Genomic DNA, 21,214 nt, shown 5'->3' with positions numbered 1-21,214 from the left:
TCAGCTGTGTGGATTTTAGGACGTATGTCTTTGTGTGTTACTATGAAGTGGTGCAAGCATGCACATGTAGGTGTGTTTGTGTGTGTGTGTGTGTGTGTGTGTTTGTATAATGTTTTGTTGTACTTTCTATTTCCCCACTATGCTGCTCCATAGGGATACCATGTGAGTCCTCGTTCTCTAGCCGTGGAAAAAACAAACTTATCATTTTTGCACTGAGCTGGCGCCACTGCTGTCCTGAATGGGGTTTTCGGGGGTGGGGGTGATAGCGCGGACAAGGGGCTGCCCCTCAAAAACCATTAACTGATTATCCTTTCCAAACTCAAAATGCCAAAAGAGGTATAGTTAGGCCCTCCAGTTGGCATGAAAGTGGCATTATCATTGTACTAAGAAAACAGGCTTTAGTGGCTATAGGAGGACAGTGGAGACCAACGGTGTGAGCAGCACTTTGAAGCAAGCGTCTCTTTGCTAACTGATGTGTGTGTTAGGCCAGTAGGGACTAGAGGAGGAGGTGGACGAGGAGGAGGAGGAGGAGGAGGAAATTTGTACTAAAATGGAGCAGCTCCTGCAAGTCACCTTCATGAGTCTGCCAGAGGGCAATTTGTCTCTTCTCATTTTTCTCTCTCTCTCCTTATGCAATTGTTATAGATCTATACTGCACAAAAAATCTTTTTAAGAGCAACTTCAAAGATTTGCACAGGAGCAAAAGCCTTTCTATTCTTTCTGTTCACACATTACCATCCCATTATGTGTCTCCCTTCACAAATTTAATTAAACAGTGTTTTCCACAGACTTTTGTGGCTTCTACTGCTAAGATCTTGTACTCAAAATAATCTCCCAAAACGGTCTTTACTATCCAAACAGAGGGCAAATATTAAGTCATTGTGCATTTGTTAATCTAATTTTGGGCTGAGTTCGCTAACTGTCAAAGTAGGGCATGAGTTTCACCAGCAACCACAAATCAATATATGACTAATGTTAGACACTTCAAAGCTGTGGAGGGAAATTAGGGCTTTGCTTTCCATTGTTGCATAGTTTCTTGTAGGAGGAGCTTGTTCTGTGCCGAAAACAGTGTCTCCAGTTTTTGTTTACATCCATGAACCGGACGTCCTCATTCCCCTTTGTCCCTTCCTCTTGTAAACATGGAAATAGCATGAGGATTTCCATGTTCACGGATCAATCCCTTCATTTCAAGCAAAATAAAAAGAGGTAAAAGAAGAGGCGCTTGTTTCACAAAGTGCTGTGTGTGAATTTAGCATCTTCTTTTAAATGGGCCGTTAAACTGTCACATTGACCACACACCTGGGCCAATTGAGGGGCAATACGATGTGAGATTGGACGAGCACGGAGTCTTTCTGGAAAACGCCTAGATGGGGGGAATGAAAGACACATGACCAGGGGATCAGGGAGGGGTGGAGGGAGGGTGGTGAGGGGAGCACTGCTAATGATTAAAGGCTGGCCACTGGTCCCCCTTTTCCCTTTGTTCTTGATACAGCCCACCTTCAGAGCTAAACTACCTCAACTAAGCTCCTTAACTAAGCTAAAGGCTTTTTGACTTCTCCCTCACCAGCAGCTCCCTCCCTCTCTTACTCCTGACTGATCCTTTGCAGATCTGTTACTATACTGATCTAACGTGGCATGCTTTACAGTTTTTCCCTCATCTCCTTACTACTGATCCCCTATCCCTTTGCCTTCCCTTATCCATAAGAAGCAGGCCAAATCTGGCCAGAACTCAGTTACACACTTGCATGCCTGCCCTGCCTGCTTCCCTGGTTTCTCGCTCCTTCTTCTCTTTAACTGTTATCTAATTTTTTTTCTTCCCCTCTTCTAACTCTGTTATCTGAAAAAAAATGCTTTATTTCAAGGCAATGTGAGACTGCTGTTTCTCACCTCGCTTTCTCCAGTGAGGACCCGTAGGCTATGTAAAAGACAAGCTTTCAGAAAGTTTATCTGACTTTCCCTCAGAGCGCAGCACCGGATTATCAGGCTTGAGTAACTAGTCAGCTACACCCACACGCGAGCCGTGACATCCAGATTGTGTCATTGCTTAGCCACGAGATACAAACCATGCCGGCCAAGAACAGACTATTCAAACATCCAACCAGAGAAACGCACACCAGTGCAACCTGAACTTTCTCACACCAGCAACAGGTTTACATGAAATATTCAGGTAGATGTGTGAGAACACAATCATCCCTCACTGAACAGGCACCTATTTGAAGGTGTTGATCTTCCTTCTGGTTTGTTATTACAGTAGGTTCAAACAATGAATGTCATGCAACAACATTACACTCTGAATGAAAACAGAAATCACCTCTTTGATTCTTCTAGCCAGACTGAAATGTGTTCATTAATTCCAAGAAGTTAAGTCTCTGTCCATAAATTAAAAAAAAAAAAAAAAGTCAGACATTGCAGAACCAAATAAACTGTCAACATACATGTCGTATCTTGGACACTGTCAAAGTTTCTAATAAAACTTTAACCTCAGCCGAATCATTCACATGATGAGCATCTCCTCCACAAAGAGCTCAAGGACAGGTGGCTTCTCTACGGTTTGATGACCTGACCTGATAATGTGTTTTAAACTGTGCACGCTCTGCAGAGTATTGATTGATGCCTATGGCAAAGTATGCAGAGCCCATAGAGGATGCTTGCATAAGAAGGATTGTGGAAATGATAAACGTCCCAAGATATGATCAAAATATCCACTGAGGATCATGAACAGAACCAGTGCTGTTCTTTCTTAAAAAAAAAAAACATAGTGGCTTTATGTCAAAAGTTTCTTTACATATTTCTGCCATTGTTTGTAGTTTGTCTTGGAAGTGCACATGGCGCCTGGCATCACATTCAGTCTGATCGTTGCAAAAAATAATCTGAAAATAGCAGCATTACTGCTACCCATTTAAGGATTATATCTCTTATGTAGCTGCTGTGAGTGTGAAATGCTGCCTAATCTGCCTAATGTCTCAGTTTCTTGGTAGGTACTTATGCTCATCTACTCATAGAAAGCGATAACATTTTTTTTCAGTTTTGAAGCATTTTCTAAACTTGTCATATTTTGACGATTTTCCTGTTGGTCTCTCACCGCAGAAAGCGATTTAAGGCTGAGCCCCATGCTCTCCAGATTTGTTTTCTTGCAAAATTTGAGCCATGTCAGGGAAGAAAATGTGTTGGATTGTGTATGTGTTTATTGCCAAGCAAATGTGGCCAAACAATAAACAGCTCCACACGTCTAGTGTCGATGCATGGAAGTAAACTGCTAACTGCAAATCCGTTATCAATTAACATTAAAGCTATTATAAAGCGTTGAGCTCTTCTAATCTTTTCATTCCATAGCAGATGATGAATGTAAAAAAACAAACTACAATCTTGAATCGCTGAATAACATGACCATATCAAAGTGGTTCCACCACCCTTTTACATTATTGAACTGTTTTGTCATGTCTGTATGCACAAACAGGCCAAATCCCAAATGTACCAAACATGAGTCTGAGGAGTCTGTCTTTTGGATTATGGTAGTTAATCTGAGCAAACCATGCAAGTTCACCCAACAGCTTATCAGACAGTGCTGAGCCAAGGAAAGAAAAAGCATAGAGGGTTAAACTGTTGATGTTAGTGGGCACTTAAATGTAGGTTTATATTAAGGAGGCGGTTAGTAAAGTTACTTCAAAGCCAGCTGTGGTGTTGTGGGCTGACGTGCAGCAAATGACATTAAATAATGTTTTATGTGTGCACAGTGCATTGGGAGGACTGAACATGATGGAAGGTGGTTAGATGTTGAGGTGCTGGTGTTTCAAATCTGTCTGTGGCCCCTGGAGGTTGGTCTAGGGTGGTTTTCAGCAAAGTAAATTTCGTCGCTATCGGGTGTTGGATAAATTCCATTGAGCGTAATATTTCAGGAAGGAAAAATGTGCTGGGCCTAATGTGAAAGTATTTTCAGACTGAGCACCAGCTCAGGTTTGTTTACAGTACTCTTTATTGGTCAGAATTGCAGGGAGCAGATCTCATTACTTACCCCACACTTTTTTCCCGGTGTCTCCAGCCAAATTCAGTAGAGCATCTGTAATAGAATACTTGCTATCTGATCACCTCAGAGACATAACCGCACTCCAGCCTTGAAACATTAAGATTAGGGGTTTCATGAGCGACACTTCCTGTCTGGTGTCCTTGTAGATTAAGATGGCCTGACTGAATTTCACAGTTTAAATATGAACATTTGCAAGAGTGTTGCCGCAAGGCTGTGTCAGGGGCTGAATTAACCTGGCAACTTTTACTCCAGCATTTGTAATACAGTGAATTGCAGGAAATCTCACTCATAATATCACCAAAGTGCACTCTTAGGCAGTTTAATTAGTCTGGATGAGGTTCACAAACACATACTCGATCATTTTGTGCGACTGAAGCCTGCCTCACTGCCAGAAATGCAAGTCAGCAAATCCAAGCCATTCTTCACTTCTGGAATCACATCTTAGCTGGCTGGCAGCATTACATTAGACATAATAATTAAAGTGAAATCATATCGCCATTGGTACAACAAAATAACGGAATGCTTGGCTACAAATATACTAATATAATATATTTGTTGTCACAGAGAGTGGCATCATGCTACAGAGGTGAGAGGCCTGCAGAGAGATGCTTACCGCAAAGGCCTCTCTTCTTTCATATTCCATACTACTTAGCTAAAGTACAATTACAACACACCATGTGAAATATTGGGCCCCTCAGCTGGAAAACTGTGTTTTTAACCCAGGACATAAAGATGGCTGCTTTCTGAATACATCATTCAATTGAAGTGATGTAAAAAAAAAAAAAAAAAAAAAAAAAAAAAGAGAGAGAGAGATGTGATATATAATATAATGAAGCCTTTCTTAGAGCAGAGTCACGCGGAAAGAAACCAAGGTAGAAAGAGGTTTACGTAACATGTCTTTACAGATTCTAACAGTTGTAACAAGAGGCTGCAGCCACACTAGCAGCTCTTAGCTTGATTTAGTTGTAAGCACACCAATATGCTATCAGTGATAATGTTTACATGCTGAGACGAAGAAGGAAGTATGTTAATTATGTTCGTCATCTTGGTGTAAGCGTGCTAACATTTGCTAATCAGGTCAAAGGCTAGCTTTTAGGAATGTCTTCAAATTGGCAACAGACAGAAAACAAAGAGATAGTATCATAATGACTTGACCTACTGATGGTGTTGGATGAAAAGTCAAGGTTTTTTATTGTTAATATAATTTCTCCTGTGTAGGGGAAAAAGAATTCATTTGTTTTTAGTCTTTGCTGAAACATTTCACCACAAACCACAAACCTCATGGTCACGCAAATTAGTCAGAGGATTTCGCCTGTAGGGAGTCAGCTAGAATGTTTGTACAAAATCTAATGTTGATCCATTTAAAAGAGTAAATGCTGCTGCTGGAGCTATGTTGTTACCATGACTCATTATAACTTCAACAACACTGAAGCTAAAATGTGAAATCCTGATATTTTAGTTTGAATATAATGCAAAATAATTTTATTGTAAAAGTTTTGTGCAAGTACAACATTATAAAACATATTTTTAGTAAGATGAAGTCTACTGATCTAACTCTTCCACAAGATGGACATACTTTGTTTTAGACTTGGAAACATATTTTAGAATGCACAATTCATATAATTGTCCATAAATTTTATGATTTGTACACAGTGCACTCTGACTGCGCTCCTGCTTGCTTGCTTGCTTTGCAAATTGGCTGCGATGTAAAAACACTGTTAGGTTTGCAGTGTTGTGTGTGTGTGTGTGTGTGTGTGTGTTTTTTTATTAGGTCATCATCACTTTGAGTTTACTCTTCTCATGTTTACTGCAACTAACACGCTCCCTGAGGAACATCCCAACATATGTGTCCCCAAGTAATCTCAGCTACTGCTCAAACTCATTTCGATCAACAAGATGTGCACTTGTTGAAAATTCTTTTACATTTATTTTTGTTGCTATGAGAACCAAAATGTAGGCGGACAAAGGGAAGTGTTGTGATAACTGCTGAGTAGTAAACAGGAGGTTTTGAATTGTGAGGAAGTCCTTTGTTTTGCCATTACAGCTGACCTGTGGATATATCATAATGTCGAATTATATTTATATAAACAAAGGGGGAAACACATTTATAACGTGTGCCTTAATCAGGTCTCTTCTTAATAAGCAGACTATGCTTCATTATCCTCATTCTGAAGCCGAGCATGTCGGTGGTTTCACAGAACTCGTGTGTGATCGATGATTCACCTTACAGTAGATAAGGCATGTAAAATGCACCTAAATCTTTTTAAATTATAGCTGACAAGAATTTGACACCCTCCACTGAAAAGCATCAAGACTGAAGTTATATGACACATTCAGGGTGTTAATTATCAAATGCTGCATGTACAAAGTGCTTTCTTATGTCTTGAAGCAGAAAACAGAAATAGCCTATTGAACGTTTGAAATATTCTTGGTCTTCTGTGTGTGTGTGTGTGTGTGTGTTGGCAGAGGGATGTGTGTGGCTGTATCACATCATGATTGTTCTGTCTGTTAAGAGTTTGTGTTGCCAGCTTTGGCTCCTGTTTCTTGGGACTCATTATGTGTATCATAAGCTCACTTATACACCATGGCAGCTGAAAAATGAAATGTTGGAATACTGTTTCTTAAAAACATCCCGGTAACAGTTTTACATCTTCCTAACATGCAGAGATGACCAGATTTGTTGATGGGGATTTGAAGAGACCGATAAAGAAGCAAATGCAAACAGGCCACTTTTACCAGTCGTGGTTGATCCTTATTTATCCTGTGTTGTGTGAACGATGATATGCTCCTCTAACACACCACAGACGGAGACAGTTCAGAGCTCTTTTGGAACTAAATTATTGTATTATTTTATACAGCAGTGGATAAATAATGTCATGTCTGAAATATCTGAGGAAGTGATGCCAGCATAATGCTTTGCTGCAGAGTCTCTGTCAGGGAGAATTTAACAGTGGGGAATAAAACTGTCTGCTTGAGAAACTATATACCTCTTGTCCTGGAATAGGTTGAAAGTGGTGCCAGCTCTTCTCCATGCTATTCCAAAAACTTGACACAGTATATTGAGAGCCTTAAAATGTGATTGATTAGCTCCCCATTCAGCCTCTGTCTCTTTCCGTGTTGCTTTTGAAAACCAAGAGAGTTGTCCAAAGCTTTATGGTTAAAACGGAGAGAAGGCCCCTTAAACACTGTAATCCTTTGTTCGCTGTGCTAAAAGGTGCAGCACATTTATGCCTGCCTTGAAGACATGACTCACTCTCTGCACGCCTTGATGACAAGATAAATGAAATTAACATACTAGTCACTTGTAATTACAATATTTAGCCAGCTGATCAAGTTTAGCCCCCTGGCAGCTAATCAAAGGGCAGCTGCTGCAGTGTTGGGATGCAGGTAAAAGAGACAGGGGTGTCAAATTCAATAACCTTCTTCCTTTGTTACTCATCCAGTTCTACCCCAATGTATACAAATGAAAACCCACCTGAGAAGGCGTAAAATCTCCTTCCACCTAGTGATACCGCAGTGTTTGTCAGGTGGTGTTACCTCTGAACAGGACCTCAGGTTCACCCATCGCTCTCCTGCTCTCAATATACTGGCTCTGAAGCATGCAGGTTCCAGATCTTTCTCATTCCTGCATGGTGTCGTACAGACTCCTCTCTGCATGTCATTCGAAAAGCCTGAATCCCACATACCGCACACTTTTTTGTGGACACAGCCCCCTGCCACCTCTCTGCAACTTTGAGCATGACTAGAAACTTGAGCGTGGCAGTTTTAAGAACTGCAGGGGGCATGATTAGTCCATTTACAATATATGACACCAGTGAACTGTCTTGGGGGAGAAAAGGAGCAGGCAATTCTACAAAATTAATTTTGTTTTTTTTTTTCTGGTTTGAAAGAAAAACTTCATAACCTGGCCCCAAGTGCTCTACTCTATTTGTTCACTAATAGGAGAGGGTCGTTCCAGCCATTATGACTCCACATGCTGGTTAGTTTAAAGTTGTTAACAATCCTTCATTGGCCTTTTTGAGAATCCCCTTTAGAAAATCCTCACCAAAATCCCAGGAAGTTAGACTTTGTTTCTGTTGTTTTGTCAGGAGGATGTTAGGAAGATGTTTCTGAATGTGTTTAGTGCATATTTGATTTGAGCTCCAAAATTAAATTATGATCTGATCTCCTCCTAGACAGCCCATTGGGAATAATCAGGCGAGTTAAATGAGGGTGGGTTGACAAGGCAGATTTGCCTCTATGCTGGACTTTTGTCTTGCTGCAAAAGGTATGGGAATGTCGTCATCAATCTGGCTTTGTACAGTGTGTCTTTTCGATAGAAGTATCTTTGTGAATTCACTGCAGGCTTGGACTGACAAATCAAGCATGGCTGTCAGCTATTTTCAGCAAACAACATGTTTGATGTGATGATTTGCATTGCCAAACCTTTTTTTAAGGGGGCAGGATAAACTCTAAGGAGGAAGATTTGCAGCAAACTTTGACCAATAAGCCAATTGTTAGTTGATTTAATGTGGCAGTGTATGCATTTCCGGATGCACTGACATTACAATTGTTGGGATGTCATATTCAATCAAGTTTGAACTGCGGTACTTTTAAAGCAGTCACTTACAGCAGCAACATATGTCTTTGTCTTTTGAAACATGTTTCCTTAAAATGCACTGTCTGTGCTAATGCACAGCATGAGTAAGTGAACATGAACATGCCCTTCTCACTGTGACATCTTTCCATCAAATACTTTCAAAAGTGACACTATTTGCGTTTTTCTAGCCCACATGAGATTAGGTTTCTTACCCATTCAACACATTTCTCTATTAAACTGTTAAACTGAAACAACTTCAAGAATAGAAATAAGTAATAGTATTTCAGATCCATTGAATCAAGATTGTTTCTCACTTTTGTTGCTCAGAATAGACTTGGGCACATTTTTTTAGACTGTGTGCCAAACTGGCTTTACAAAACAATTGTAACACCTCTCACCATTATTTCTTCCTCCTCCTCCTCCACCCGCCACCCCTGTTTGGTTCACACAGCACCACGCCATTCTCCAGCATGCTTGCGTTCCAGAGACCTTGTGCAGCTTTCCTCACTGTGTGTCTTCTACTTCTGCTTATCTTCATCACTTTAGGTATCATGACAAACAGGAAGTGACCAGTAACTTCCTGGGAGCCATGTGGCTCATCTCGATTACCTTCCTCTCCATTGGCTACGGGGACATGGTACCACACACGTACTGTGGGAAAGGCGTGTGTCTGCTTACAGGGATTATGGTAGGTCCCTCTCTTCTTCACCTAACAAATATATAACTCCATCCCAGGGTGGATTGAACTGCAATAGTTTTAAAATCAAATCTCGGCTCCACATCCTTCATTCCCATGTGCTGCAAAAAGAAACAAAAAGTAGAACTTATCTTCCTTTTCTTATATTTAAAGTCTCTAAAGTGATTTCGATTTTATCTATATTTAGTTGACACTCAGTGACAGTATGTTAAAATTGGAGCTGCACAACCAGACCACGGTAGCTGAAATACATAAATGTGAAAATATTAAAAACTAATATGAGTCATGATGAGGCAGATTATTTGTGTAGTCTTCTCTGAGCTGCCATCTACATCTCAAATAAATTGCATTGTGAAAGCCCAAAAAGAAAATATTGCACTGTTTGTTTCACCATCTTTCTGCAACAGGGCGCTGGTTGCACTGCGCTGGTGGTTGCAGTGGTGGCCAGGAAACTGGAGCTGACCAAGGCTGAGAAACACGTCCACAACTTCATGATGGACACACAACTCTGCAAACGAGTGAGCCATTGCAGTAGTCCTTTTTTTTTTTGGGGGGGGGAACAAGGGCCCCTCGTGAAAGGTTTCATGGAGAGTCATGGTGTAACAAGTTTTTTCCTTTCACTGTGAAAAACAAATAGTTTTTAGAGGGGCTAACAAAGTCCAGAGATACAGGAGTCCAAAAGAAACAGAGTCCTTCAGAAAATCTACAACCAGATAAAATGTAAAAAAGGTACATAGATGCAGAAATATTTTTGTGTCAAGCCACAAATCATTTGCACTTTCAGACTTCCAGCACACTGAGCCACTTTATTGATATTAATCCTTTTGTCTTATATTATAGTGACTTTAAACCTGTGAACTCCTCTCAGCATCACATAGTGAATCTGACAGTGAGAGAAGAAACTCACTGAGAGTTGCAGCCCATTTTTAAACACTTTCTGGTATTTTCATAACTTAAAAGTTCAAATGCTTTCTATTAATCCCTTTTTATTTCTTAATTCTCAAGATTTTTGGCCATTTTGCTACCGTTTTTTGTACCTGATGGAACTGTCCATTTTACCTTCCAGCAAAAGTGTCCTATTACCAATGAATGCCATTTTCAACACTTGTTTCACAGGTAAAGAACACAGCTGCCAATGTACTCAGGGAAACATGGCTCATCTATAAACACACCAAGTTGGTCAAAAAGATAGATCATTCCAAGGTGCGGAAACACCAGCGCAAGTTTCTCCAAGCCATTCACCAGTAAGTCCTGTGCTGCCTTCTCTATGTGTAATCTAATGTAAAATAACTTGCTTGCTCACCACCAACCACTAAAGGGAATCTTTCAGCATGCCCAAAAACAAAATCTCCATTACATAGTTTCAAAATCATTAAGATGATTGAAATATGGTACGAAATAGTTTTGGTTGTATTATCAATAGTTTTATTGCTATTAAAATCATAAAATGGAACCTTAGGTGTGAGTATTTAACTAGCATCACCTCAATGGTTAATTACAATGTCCTCTGACGTCCATTTCCTCTGATTGTTATGCTTTACATATGTAGACTCTCTCTCTCTCACACAAACACACTGCAAGCTAGTGTAATGGTCCTTCCTATTCCCCTCACCTTCCCCTCTTTCTCCGACCCCCCTTTTACCCCGTGCTTACAGTGAGAAGTGTAATGGTTTCACTTGTTTCGTGAATGTTGTGAGGTTAAAACTCTGTACTGTGTTCTGTCTTTGTTTTGCTCTATCACTGCAGAGCTCAGAAGTAAGTTGAGTCTTCTATGTATCCTCCTCCTGCTGTTTCCTCAACATCCTCCTACTCCTCCTCTCTCCATGTCTGCGTTTGACATGCATGAAAAAACCGTTGCCAAAAAAAAAAAAAAAAAAAAGATCAGAAATGCAGGATGCTGAATTATTTTTGGTTTTTCTTTACTTCAGTGTTCCATTTTCTTCCCCCTCCCTCCCATCCCTTCTTTATATGGAATGAAACAAAAATAAGCATCAACATTTTGCTACTGGTGTTAATAGTGGAGGGTTGTCTGGATGTGAAAGAAATGTGTGAAAGAAAAAGCATCTTGCGCAGAATGAGCTGAAGCTTTGTTGGCCTGGCCAGCGGTCCATAATCATCTACAATGTACTGTATAATGTTTCCCATGATTAATATAGCTGCTCTGGAGGCTATATTAACCTGCATCGACAGAAATCATCCTGATGGTTTTGTGATGACATGAACACACACACACGCACATACACACACACACACACACACACTGTAATATATTGTGGCTCTAACGAGGTTGAAACGTGTGCTTTTATATTAATATTAATGTTCAGTTTTAATTCTTCATACAAGAGACAACAGAAAAACTTTCACACGACATTTCTGACTCACAAAAAGACACAACACAACATGTAGGTCGGGGGTTTTGTAGATTCAAATTGTGCCAATGATGTGTTACACTAATAAGATGATCTTTTAGCTTTTAGTCCCAATTCTTTGACAGCCAGGAATAATATAGCCGAGCAAACAGACACATGCGGGCTGAAATGGTTTCCCACAGATAGAGCCGTAAGCGAGCACTCTCAGTCCGCTCTGATATACTGATTTGCACATGAATAAATGCCCTTGAATGTCATCCTGTCTCATAATTTGCTGAACAGGGAGATTCTTCCTCTCACATATCCAGATGATGGCTGTGTGATGCCACTGCTAACAATGACACATTATTCACATCAGCCTTCACAGTTCTTTCTGTTCAATAATGTATTTGATTCGCAACGTTCTGAGACATAATGTTGAGGCATCACAAAACATGTCCAGTGTATCATTGCACAAGTTATTCAAAATGTCTATGTGCCAAGATGTTTAACAACTTAATTAGACAGTTTATTTCTTGCAAGTTTCATCGTTTATCTGCGGCATCCATGCACAGACACACACACACACACACATTCACATGCAAACACTATGAAAGACTCATGCCTCATTGTGCACAAAGTTACTCACAGTCACTGCACGCTTACTGAATGACCAGTATGTCTATATAAAGTCCTATCACTGAGCTATGTGTAAGAATGACTGAGGGCATGCCATCTTTTTTTCTTTTTTAAGTTACTACTTTTGGGTGGAAAGAAATGAAAACGTTCATTTCAAACATAGATTTTGAGATTTTCTGGCATGGAAGCATATTGCACTCTAGCTGGAGAAATGTGCAAATGTTTTTGTTTTGGTTTTTGTTTGTTTTCTTTAGAAATATTATATTTTCATGGTGTTATTTCGAGATGTTGGATTTTGGTCACCTTATTCAAAAAACAGGCTTTTTGGGTTGTAACAAGATCACCTTTCAGTATCAAAACTGTTCCTCATCGCAGAAATATATTCATGGTTAAATTTCTGCTGGAAAAAATTATCAAATGACGATGAGAAAAAAATCTTGTTATATCAAGAAAAAGACCCTGATAAAACGCTGTCTACACAGTCTGTTCTTGTATTTTTTATTTATTATTATTATTATGATGATGAGTGTAATATGCTTCCACAATTTAGCATGTTTGGGTGGTTTTTCATTGACCTGAAATGACCTGAAATGTTTGTGTGTGTGTCTTTGTATATACAGTACAGACCAAAAGTTTGGACACACCTTCTCATTCAAATGATTAGGACAGTGTGTCCAAACCTTTGGCCTGTACTGTATACATATAGATATACCCACATGGATGTCTATATCAGTGTATGCGTGTGTGTGTGTGTGTAAACACACATATGTATAAATATTGATAAACCACATACATTTACAATGCATGCAGGCTGTCTCTTTTCAGTGCCATCAGTGAGAAAGCACTCCTGATATAAAATATGTTTTTTCCTCCTTCTACTGCCCCTTCATGGTCCCAAACAACCTATCTCTTCATACTCCACTCCTGCAACCCACACCCTTCCCCCTCTTGCCTTTTTCTACTCTCCTTTGCTTTCTGTCCCCCCTCCTTTTTCAACCTCCTTCCCTTCTCCTCTTCTTTCCCCTTCCTTGTGCCTCCACCCAGACTGCGCAGTGTGAAGATGGAGCAGAGGAAACTCAATGATCAGGCCAACACCTTGGTGGATCTGGCAAAGGTAAGACTTCTCAAGTACTTCAAAGAATATAAAAACTTACTTACAGTCTAGTATGATACTTACTCCCAGAACATTTTTGCTGGGCTTATTCCTAAGTATATGAGATATAACTGGATATGTCAGTCTTTTAAATCTCAACTATATACAGTACATTTATACTTATATTTACTTATACTAATCAGACAAAATAACTTCCTAACCACTGGGCACTGGAGTTACCAAATGGTATTCAAACATGGTTAAGTTGTGCATTTTTGGGCGGGGTAAAGGTATATGTCCATGTGCCTTGTTTTTGTTGTTGTTGTTTTTTATTTTATCATAAAGCAGGTCTAGATTTTATGTTGATACTGTAAAAGTATCAAAATGCTCAGTCCACAGAGAAATGCCCACAACCTGTATTCAGAATCTGTGTCTTAAAACACAACATCGTGACTTTTGTGATGCCGCAACAGAGCAGTCCCGACACTCATCCAGGCCCCAGGCTTGTGCTTTCTCTTAATGTTTATCTGACATCTGCTATACTTTATTGAATCACTTAAAAACTAAGTGATCACTCAGAATAGAGTAATTGGCAGTCTCTTCTGCCAGTTGGCACAGCGACCTGTTGTTATTAGAGCTCCAGAGACTAGCCTGAAAGACGAGATGCAAAACTACAGTCAGATGGTTTCAGGTACTTAAAACATACTAAATAAATTAAATAAAAATAAAATACAATACTGGCCGCGTAGTGGGTAGCACTGTTGCCTCACAATAAGAAGGTTGCTGGTTTGGTTGGCTGGTGCCTTTCTGTGCTTGCCTGGGTTTCCTCCCACCATCCAAAGACATGCATGTATAAGTTAATTGGTGAATAGGTCTGAGTGTGAGTGGTTGTTGGTCTCTGTCTGTCTCTGTGTGTTGGCCCTGTGATGGACTGGTGACCTGTCCAGGGTGACCCCGCCCTCACCCAGAGTGAGCTGGGATTGAAAAGCGGTAGAAGATGAATGAATGAATGTATCCTCTCAGTGAGCACATTTCTACATCTCCCGGTGAGGTACCATAACTAGCAGCAAATCATAAGCAAGACTGTCACTTCTATCTTAATGTGTATGCTCATATACTACCTACAACAAAAAACAAACAGAGCAACTAACAGTGCCAGCTCAGCATGACTCAGGAAAATTTGTCTTGTCATGCAACTTTGACCTTTAAAGATTTAGGTATCTTAAATGCTGGATATATGGATCCTCCATTCTGATAAAACCGATTATTAAATCACAAGTCATTTAAACTTAAGTCTGAAGTTGCCCTAATGTTCCATGTAGATCAAAGGTCTTATTCTTGGTGGGGCCTGTTTAAGCCCAAAAATCACCTGAGGCAGCGTCTTTTATTGCTGATCCTAAATGTTGTAACATCTAAACGAGCCCAGCTGAGCCCAGGAACTGGTGCCATGTTAGCGACTCTCTTTGGAAAGCAGATTTAGCTGTAAGCTAACAGTATGTTGCTATAAGGGGACAAATCCAGCCTCTATGCTACTGTAGTGATGTCAGCTGACCCAGTCGAGCAGAGCAGAGAGGAGTTCAAAGGGAGGTGCATGACTGCAGTCTCATTTGATGTGGATGGCATTTGCACTCCAGTGTGTATTTTAAAAGGTTGTAATGCCAACTCCTTTAATGTCTGTTTGCTTGCCCTTACTCTGCTTGATGGTCAGATCCATCTGTATATCCTTCTGTGGTTCAACACCTCGATGTCGCTTTTTCAAGCCCTATGGAGAAGTATCCCTTTTATATCTGTCCCATAAAAAAGAGACAAATCAGTTGCTTTTTGAGGTGCTCAAATGTGAAAGGCCCTAAGTGTGTGTGAAATGTTGTGACCGTGCTACCATTTAAATATATTGCATTATATTTTGGAAAATATAGAACTTTCATAGGGCAAACAGAAAATCCAATATAGTTATCACACTGACATGGCCCCACTGCCTCTACAGTTGGAACAATAAACGCCTAAATAATAGAGACGCTTTTCATTATGTGAATGAGTTGTGTCAAGCAGGTACATTAAAGCATTAAAAGCTTTCCAACTATAAATGGACTGGAGGAGCTGGTTGTTAAATTGCTGGGAAGATAAAATCTGTGCTGACTTGCTGAAACTGTACAACTGCCTTGCAAACTGCTTCCTGTCATTATTTCTTGTCAGATTGTGTTAATCAACTTTAAACTGTCTGTGTAATGTATGATGACCTATTATGTGAATGGGTTTGTATGTATTGTATCTTCATTGGATATCCCTTTGCATGTCTCTCCGCATTGAACTTATTTTTCCTTTCTCTTGTTTCTTCCTTTTCCTCCTTTGCTCATCTCTGTCTTGCATCTCCCCAAACATATTTACTTTCTCTCCTTCATTAGACCCAGAATGTGATGTACGACCTGGTGTCAGAACTGCAGGAGCGCAGTGAGGAGCTGGATAAGCGTATAGGCACACTGGAGGACAAGCTGGACTCGGTGACGGGCAGCCTGCAGGCGCTGCCCTGCCTCATCTCCCAAGCCATAACCCAGCAGCAGCAGGACTTCCTGGACGGCTTTGTTCATCGCTTTCGGCCTGCGTCCCTAGCCTCAGAGCGATCTGAACGCTCGGAGAGATCCTGGACTTCCACCGCCCGTAGGCGGCGCTCACCCTCCACAGCACCACACACCTCCTCTGATAGTGGATAACCTTTACACATCCTCCGCTATCACCTTTGAGCACCACCCTTCCCAATTCAACAATCATTTCACTCTGTCCCATCCAAACCTGTCCCTGTTACCACTGGAGAGTCCATGTGTGGACTAATAAAGAACCCATATCTTGACCCTTGACCTTATCTTTGCCCCCACACATTCCCTCCCACCTATCATCTTCTCTCCCTTCACCATCCCAACATTAATCCCAACAACCAATTTCTCTGTGACTGAGCCTCTCAGCACAGGACTGGATCAGCTACTTCAAAAGAACAAAGAAAGGCAAATGACTTAAATCAAGTAAAAACACAAATGCATCCAAAAACAGAAAAATAGAAAAAACATTAAAAATGACTGAAATCTGAGATAAAGTAGAGATATGGTTTATGTTTTAGCCATTGTATGGCTGTTCAAGTTAGCTTTTTTGTAAAAGCCCTTGTATAGTTAAAAAAATGACTGAGTTCAGGGTCGCTGGGGTGAGAGCTGGCTATCACACCGGAGAGTCCTTAACCACAAGGGGGGAAGTTGGTCTGTGGAGCTGAGGGCCTCGGCTCACCTGCTGGTCCTCAGAGGCCATGGAGGACATCCGTCCACCCATCTGTCCGTCTACTTCTGTCCGGTGAGGAGAGCAAGACAAACTATTGGATTTCCCCTTCAAAAGACTAGTGTCATGGATTCTTTCCCATAGGTTAGGGTGAAAGCTTTAGGAGAGGCCATGAAAGCTTTGTCTTCAGGTCAGTGTTCGAAAATGCACTTGAGCAGGATGGGAAACTATCACACAAGAGAAGAGCAAAGGGGATGCATATGGCATTACTACTGGGTAGGAAAAATTTACACAATTGCCAACTTCGAGGTTTCAGCTTCCTTGTTCTTACCAAGGGAAAATGAGAGCGACTATCTTTTTTAGTTACATATTGACATGTGATTTTTCAGTGCCTGAATGTATAAATAGTAGAGGGTTATTTAATTACTAATTTCAGAGCTTTTTTACGATGTTAACAGTCTGAATACAGCATTGCATTCCTTTTTCAGATACATTCCTTTCCAAAAATTTAAAGAAAATGTCTTAATGTAATGCATAACATTGCCTCCATTACATAGCAACTCTAAATGTTTTGAAAAACCTTTTATTTTCTCTTTCTACTAACACCGTGGGAAACAAAAAAATATGAGTAAGCAAAAGTGCGACAAATAGATTATTTCTATTATTTGTCAGAGAATGAGTTCATTTTAAGCTCAATGCCGCACACTCATACACACCACAATGACATATGAAATATGAAATAGTAGCCTACCTTCGTCACCACCACTAATTAGAGCTTCCTGTGGTCTTCGAATAATGGCATGGCTTGAGGTCTGCTGGTATATACAGCCACACAGGCACACATCACTGACTGAACTGAGAAACCGACCTGCCCTTTTGCATGGTACTTTGCAAGAATGACAATGGAACACAACTTTCACAATCACACGATCTGGCTTGATGATTTTCTTGAGTTTGATTTTATCTTGAATACTTGTGTTTGTTTGTTGCCTTTCTTTCTTTTATTTACATTTTTTTAACTAAAGTTAGAATTTTTTTTTTTTTTTTTTTTTACTAAGATACCTAGGATTTTTAGAGTTGCAGAAACTAGAGAGTTGCAGTAATGTGATTCTGTAATGCATTCCCTGTTTAAAATATGAGGTGAAGAAAAAAATCTATATAACAAAAGAATCCTGAAAGGATAAAATAAAAATGCTGATGAAACTTGGATGGTTACAGAATAGTGAATTGTTCCCTCAGCATGTTTAAAGGATTAGGGTCACGTTTTTGAGAAGCCCATTTATTTTCTAGTTGAGTGTTATTTGAGAAGATAAACAGTGCATGAACATGCTAACGGCTTTTGGTGAACGGTGAACTCAATGTAACGACTAATGAATGAAAGAATGAATGAACAACTTCCTTGCAATTCAGACAATGCAGCTACTGATACTGCTAAATCCAGCACATCTTTTACCACACAGGCAATGTGTCATAAAGGACGACAACTCAAAACGTGTGGTTTACAAATCTAATTCAGCTACATAGATTTTTTTTTTTTTTTTTGTAATGTGAAAAAAAGTACTTGTACGCGAACACATTTTCTAAATGCAATGGAAATCCATTTTGTGTTGTCTTCCTTTAAGGAGTAGCTAAAATACTCACTTTGTTTTCTTGGCCTTTCAATATTAATTTCAACCTGTATGACAAACTTTGAGCTAATGTGTATAAACTTACACAACAAGATCATTGCCATATGTCTGAGGTAAAAATGAAGCTATTGCTCCCATCCAGTTAACTTAGCATACAGACTGGAAACAAGGAAACAGATAATTTGGCTCTGTCCAAAATCAATGCAATATATAGTCTATTACTATTAATAATAGCTGAAACAGAAAAGTGGCATCACTTCATGTTGACAATGAAACTCCAGGAGACAGTCCCTTCATGCAAACAACAATTTGTTGCACCCTTTGAATTTTGGACAGGTTGAATAAGTTCAAGTTTTTTGCTAAGCTAGCTGGCTGTTGGGAGCAGCTTTATATTTGTTATACATTTTCAAGAGATGTATTAATCTTCACATCTAACTCAACAAGAAAACAAATCAGGGCAGTTCTCAAAATACTAAACCTTCATTTTAAGAAGATAGAGGCAGTTTCAGAATTATCTTTTCAGAAGGAGACCAATGTCAGGAGTATCTCTAAATGACACCGAAACGCATTCACTCTTACAAAGTAGACAATTTTAAGGGCATGGAGTTTGAAGTATCATAGTGTTTTGATGACTAGTTCAAAAGGAAAGGAAATATGAGTAATGTTTTTTTCAAAAGCACATGTGAAAGCAAATCAGGAAGTCAGCGGGTTAGCAGGCTAGCATGCTGTTGTAGTTTGAATGGTAGGTAATCTGAGTCTCAAAAAGATGTTAGTGCTGAAGATCATCATCATTTTTGGCCCCTTCAGCTTACAGACAAATAGGATCATTGTTATTTCTTGGACCTTAATTATTTCCAAGCTGCTTTGGGACAGAGAGTCCACTCTCCCGCTGGTTCTTCACTGGCCAGAGAGCACTTCATTTAAGATCATAGTGAGTTTGCTACAAGTGGAACTTAATCAAGCATGAATATTAGCTTTTTTCCTTTCAACTTGAGTTGATGAAGCATGACTCTTTACTGCCCCCACCTCTCGCCACTTCTAGTACAGTGCTACACTCCACCCCTTTGATATGAGGGGCTCCATCATGCCATCACAGTCTCTGTTTCAATCAGTGTCCTCCACTGAGTCACAATGGCTAATGGAAGACTAGCTGCTTGGTTACGACCTCCCCTGTCTGTTTGTATCTGAGGTTTCCACCTCTTCATTACATCAGAGCTTTAGCCTCGTGTATGCCACCTGTCATCACCAGTCCCCCCCCCGACACAAAGAGGCTTCCCAATGGCCTGCAAAAAAAAATGGCCTTTGGTTCAAATGAAAAAAAAAAAAAAAACAAACAAAAAAAAAACCAACCCAAAAACTAATGGAAAGGAATAAACAGGAAGGGCAACCCCAGGGTCGTGTTCCATGTCGCACTCAGGGTGCGCTATTCAGTTGCCCTAGGAGGGATCACAGATGCTGGAGTGTCCCCCCAGAGAGTAACCGTGCTGGTGTTAAGGACTTCGTCCTTCATCAGCCAGCACGGAGAGTCGATTAAAAAAAGAGATGGATGACAGTCGGAGCTCATTTACTGACAGACGTGTGTTTTGGCTCAGGGGGGAATGTGAACAGCCAGAGTGGGTGTCCTGTAAATATGACCTCATTGTAGATGTCACCATGTGAACGGGACAAATGGTGAACTGCAGGGGTAAAGGTGCAATGCACAGCACGTTGCAGGTATGCAGTAGAAATACTAGAAAGGATAGGAAAGGTTTGAAGTTCTTTTTTCTTCTGCTGATGGAGGTATGATCAGGGTCTATTGTTTTTTTTAATCCAGCTGTAAAAGTTAGTTTTCTTCAGTTCTTATCCTGTCATCAACAAAGACCTGCCAAAACACCATTCCAACTTTCAATAGTGACCCAATTTTCTCCACTAGAAATAAAAAAAGAGAGCAATTTGTAGTGAAGTGAGGGGCATTCATGGTGTTATTCTGACAATAGTAGATGAATCAAAGTGATAAACACATCCCAGAGTCTTTTATTATCCAGAAAAAGTATGCTTTCCTCATAGAGCAGGCATCAGAACACACAACTACTGAACAATAACAAGAGTGAAAAACCCCAAAAAGTGCAGAAATGTAACCCCATCATTGTTCTGTATACACTGCCACATGATGCATAATGTACGTAGTAGCACTGGAATAAATCAACTTTTAAAGGATGGCAAATGGGTTCAACTCTGTATACTGTTCGCTGTCCCTTCGTTTTGCAGGTGAACTTTTGTCCTAGCAAGGAGAGACATCAAGGTGAAACCATTAAAGACTATCTTCATCTACGACCATTGCTCTTGTCTTTTTTTGGCAGGCTGTAGACAAAGCTGAAATTTAAAATAGCTTTCTGCATTTAAGTTTTTTATTAAATCTACAAAATGATCTAATCTGATCCCTAAAATCCTGCATGATCGCCTTTTTTTTTTTTTTTTCTCTCCACCTGATGGACGAGAAAAATGGCAGCCGGCCAGAGTGAATTGTGACTCTGTCGTGTGTCGACGGGCCCAGACATTACACGTCCCTGCACAGGAGGTGATGCAGGAACGTCCTAAAACATGATTACAGGAGGACGTATTGATGTGCACATAAACATTGCTCCAGAGGACACACAGCTGCTGGGGCGCTGTTCCAAGGTGAACTATGTGCTGCACAGGATCTACACTCACACACACACAGCCATTAATGGTCAAATAACAAGCTTCTATTCATGTCCACAAGCACAAACAAGGCTCAGCCTGGTTAATTACAGGCAAACCAGGAGGGACTTGGCACCAGACCGATATCCCGCAATAATGGCAGAGTCAGTCACCCTGTAGTTGTTGCTACACAACCCCAAAGACTCACAGCAGTAGAGACATAGGGCACAGCTCCTCTGCTGCTCTCTCCTCCCATGGGGACAGAATCATTTCATTAAATATTGTTG

At 40.3% G+C, this 21,214-nt stretch overlaps 1 protein-coding gene across 4 annotated transcripts in view; it reads left to right on the top strand.

Annotated features, from left to right (window-relative positions):
- kcnn1a (potassium intermediate/small conductance calcium-activated channel, subfamily N, member 1a) overlaps nucleotides 1-20,542 on the top strand; it is a 53,024-nt gene extending 32,482 nt beyond the window's left edge. For all 4 annotated transcript variants that reach the window (XM_029525528.1, XM_029525529.1, XM_029525530.1 and 1 more), the window contains 5 exons: nucleotides 9,150-9,291; nucleotides 9,708-9,818; nucleotides 10,417-10,544; nucleotides 13,332-13,401; nucleotides 15,783-20,542. In XM_029525528.1, coding sequence (XP_029381388.1) covers nucleotides 9,150-9,291; nucleotides 9,708-9,818; nucleotides 10,417-10,544; nucleotides 13,332-13,401; nucleotides 15,783-16,088 — 757 coding nt within the window. In that variant the 3' untranslated portion in view covers nucleotides 16,089-20,542. The remainder of the gene's footprint in view (nucleotides 1-9,149; nucleotides 9,292-9,707; nucleotides 9,819-10,416; nucleotides 10,545-13,331; nucleotides 13,402-15,782) is intronic.
- The last annotated feature ends 672 nt before the right edge of the window (nucleotides 20,543-21,214 follow it).

Source organism: Echeneis naucrates, chromosome 17 (genome assembly GCF_900963305.1).
Source record: "Echeneis naucrates chromosome 17, fEcheNa1.1, whole genome shotgun sequence".
NCBI lineage: Eukaryota > Metazoa > Chordata > Actinopteri > Carangiformes > Echeneidae > Echeneis > Echeneis naucrates.
This window is presented reverse-complemented; position numbering and strand designations above follow the sequence as displayed.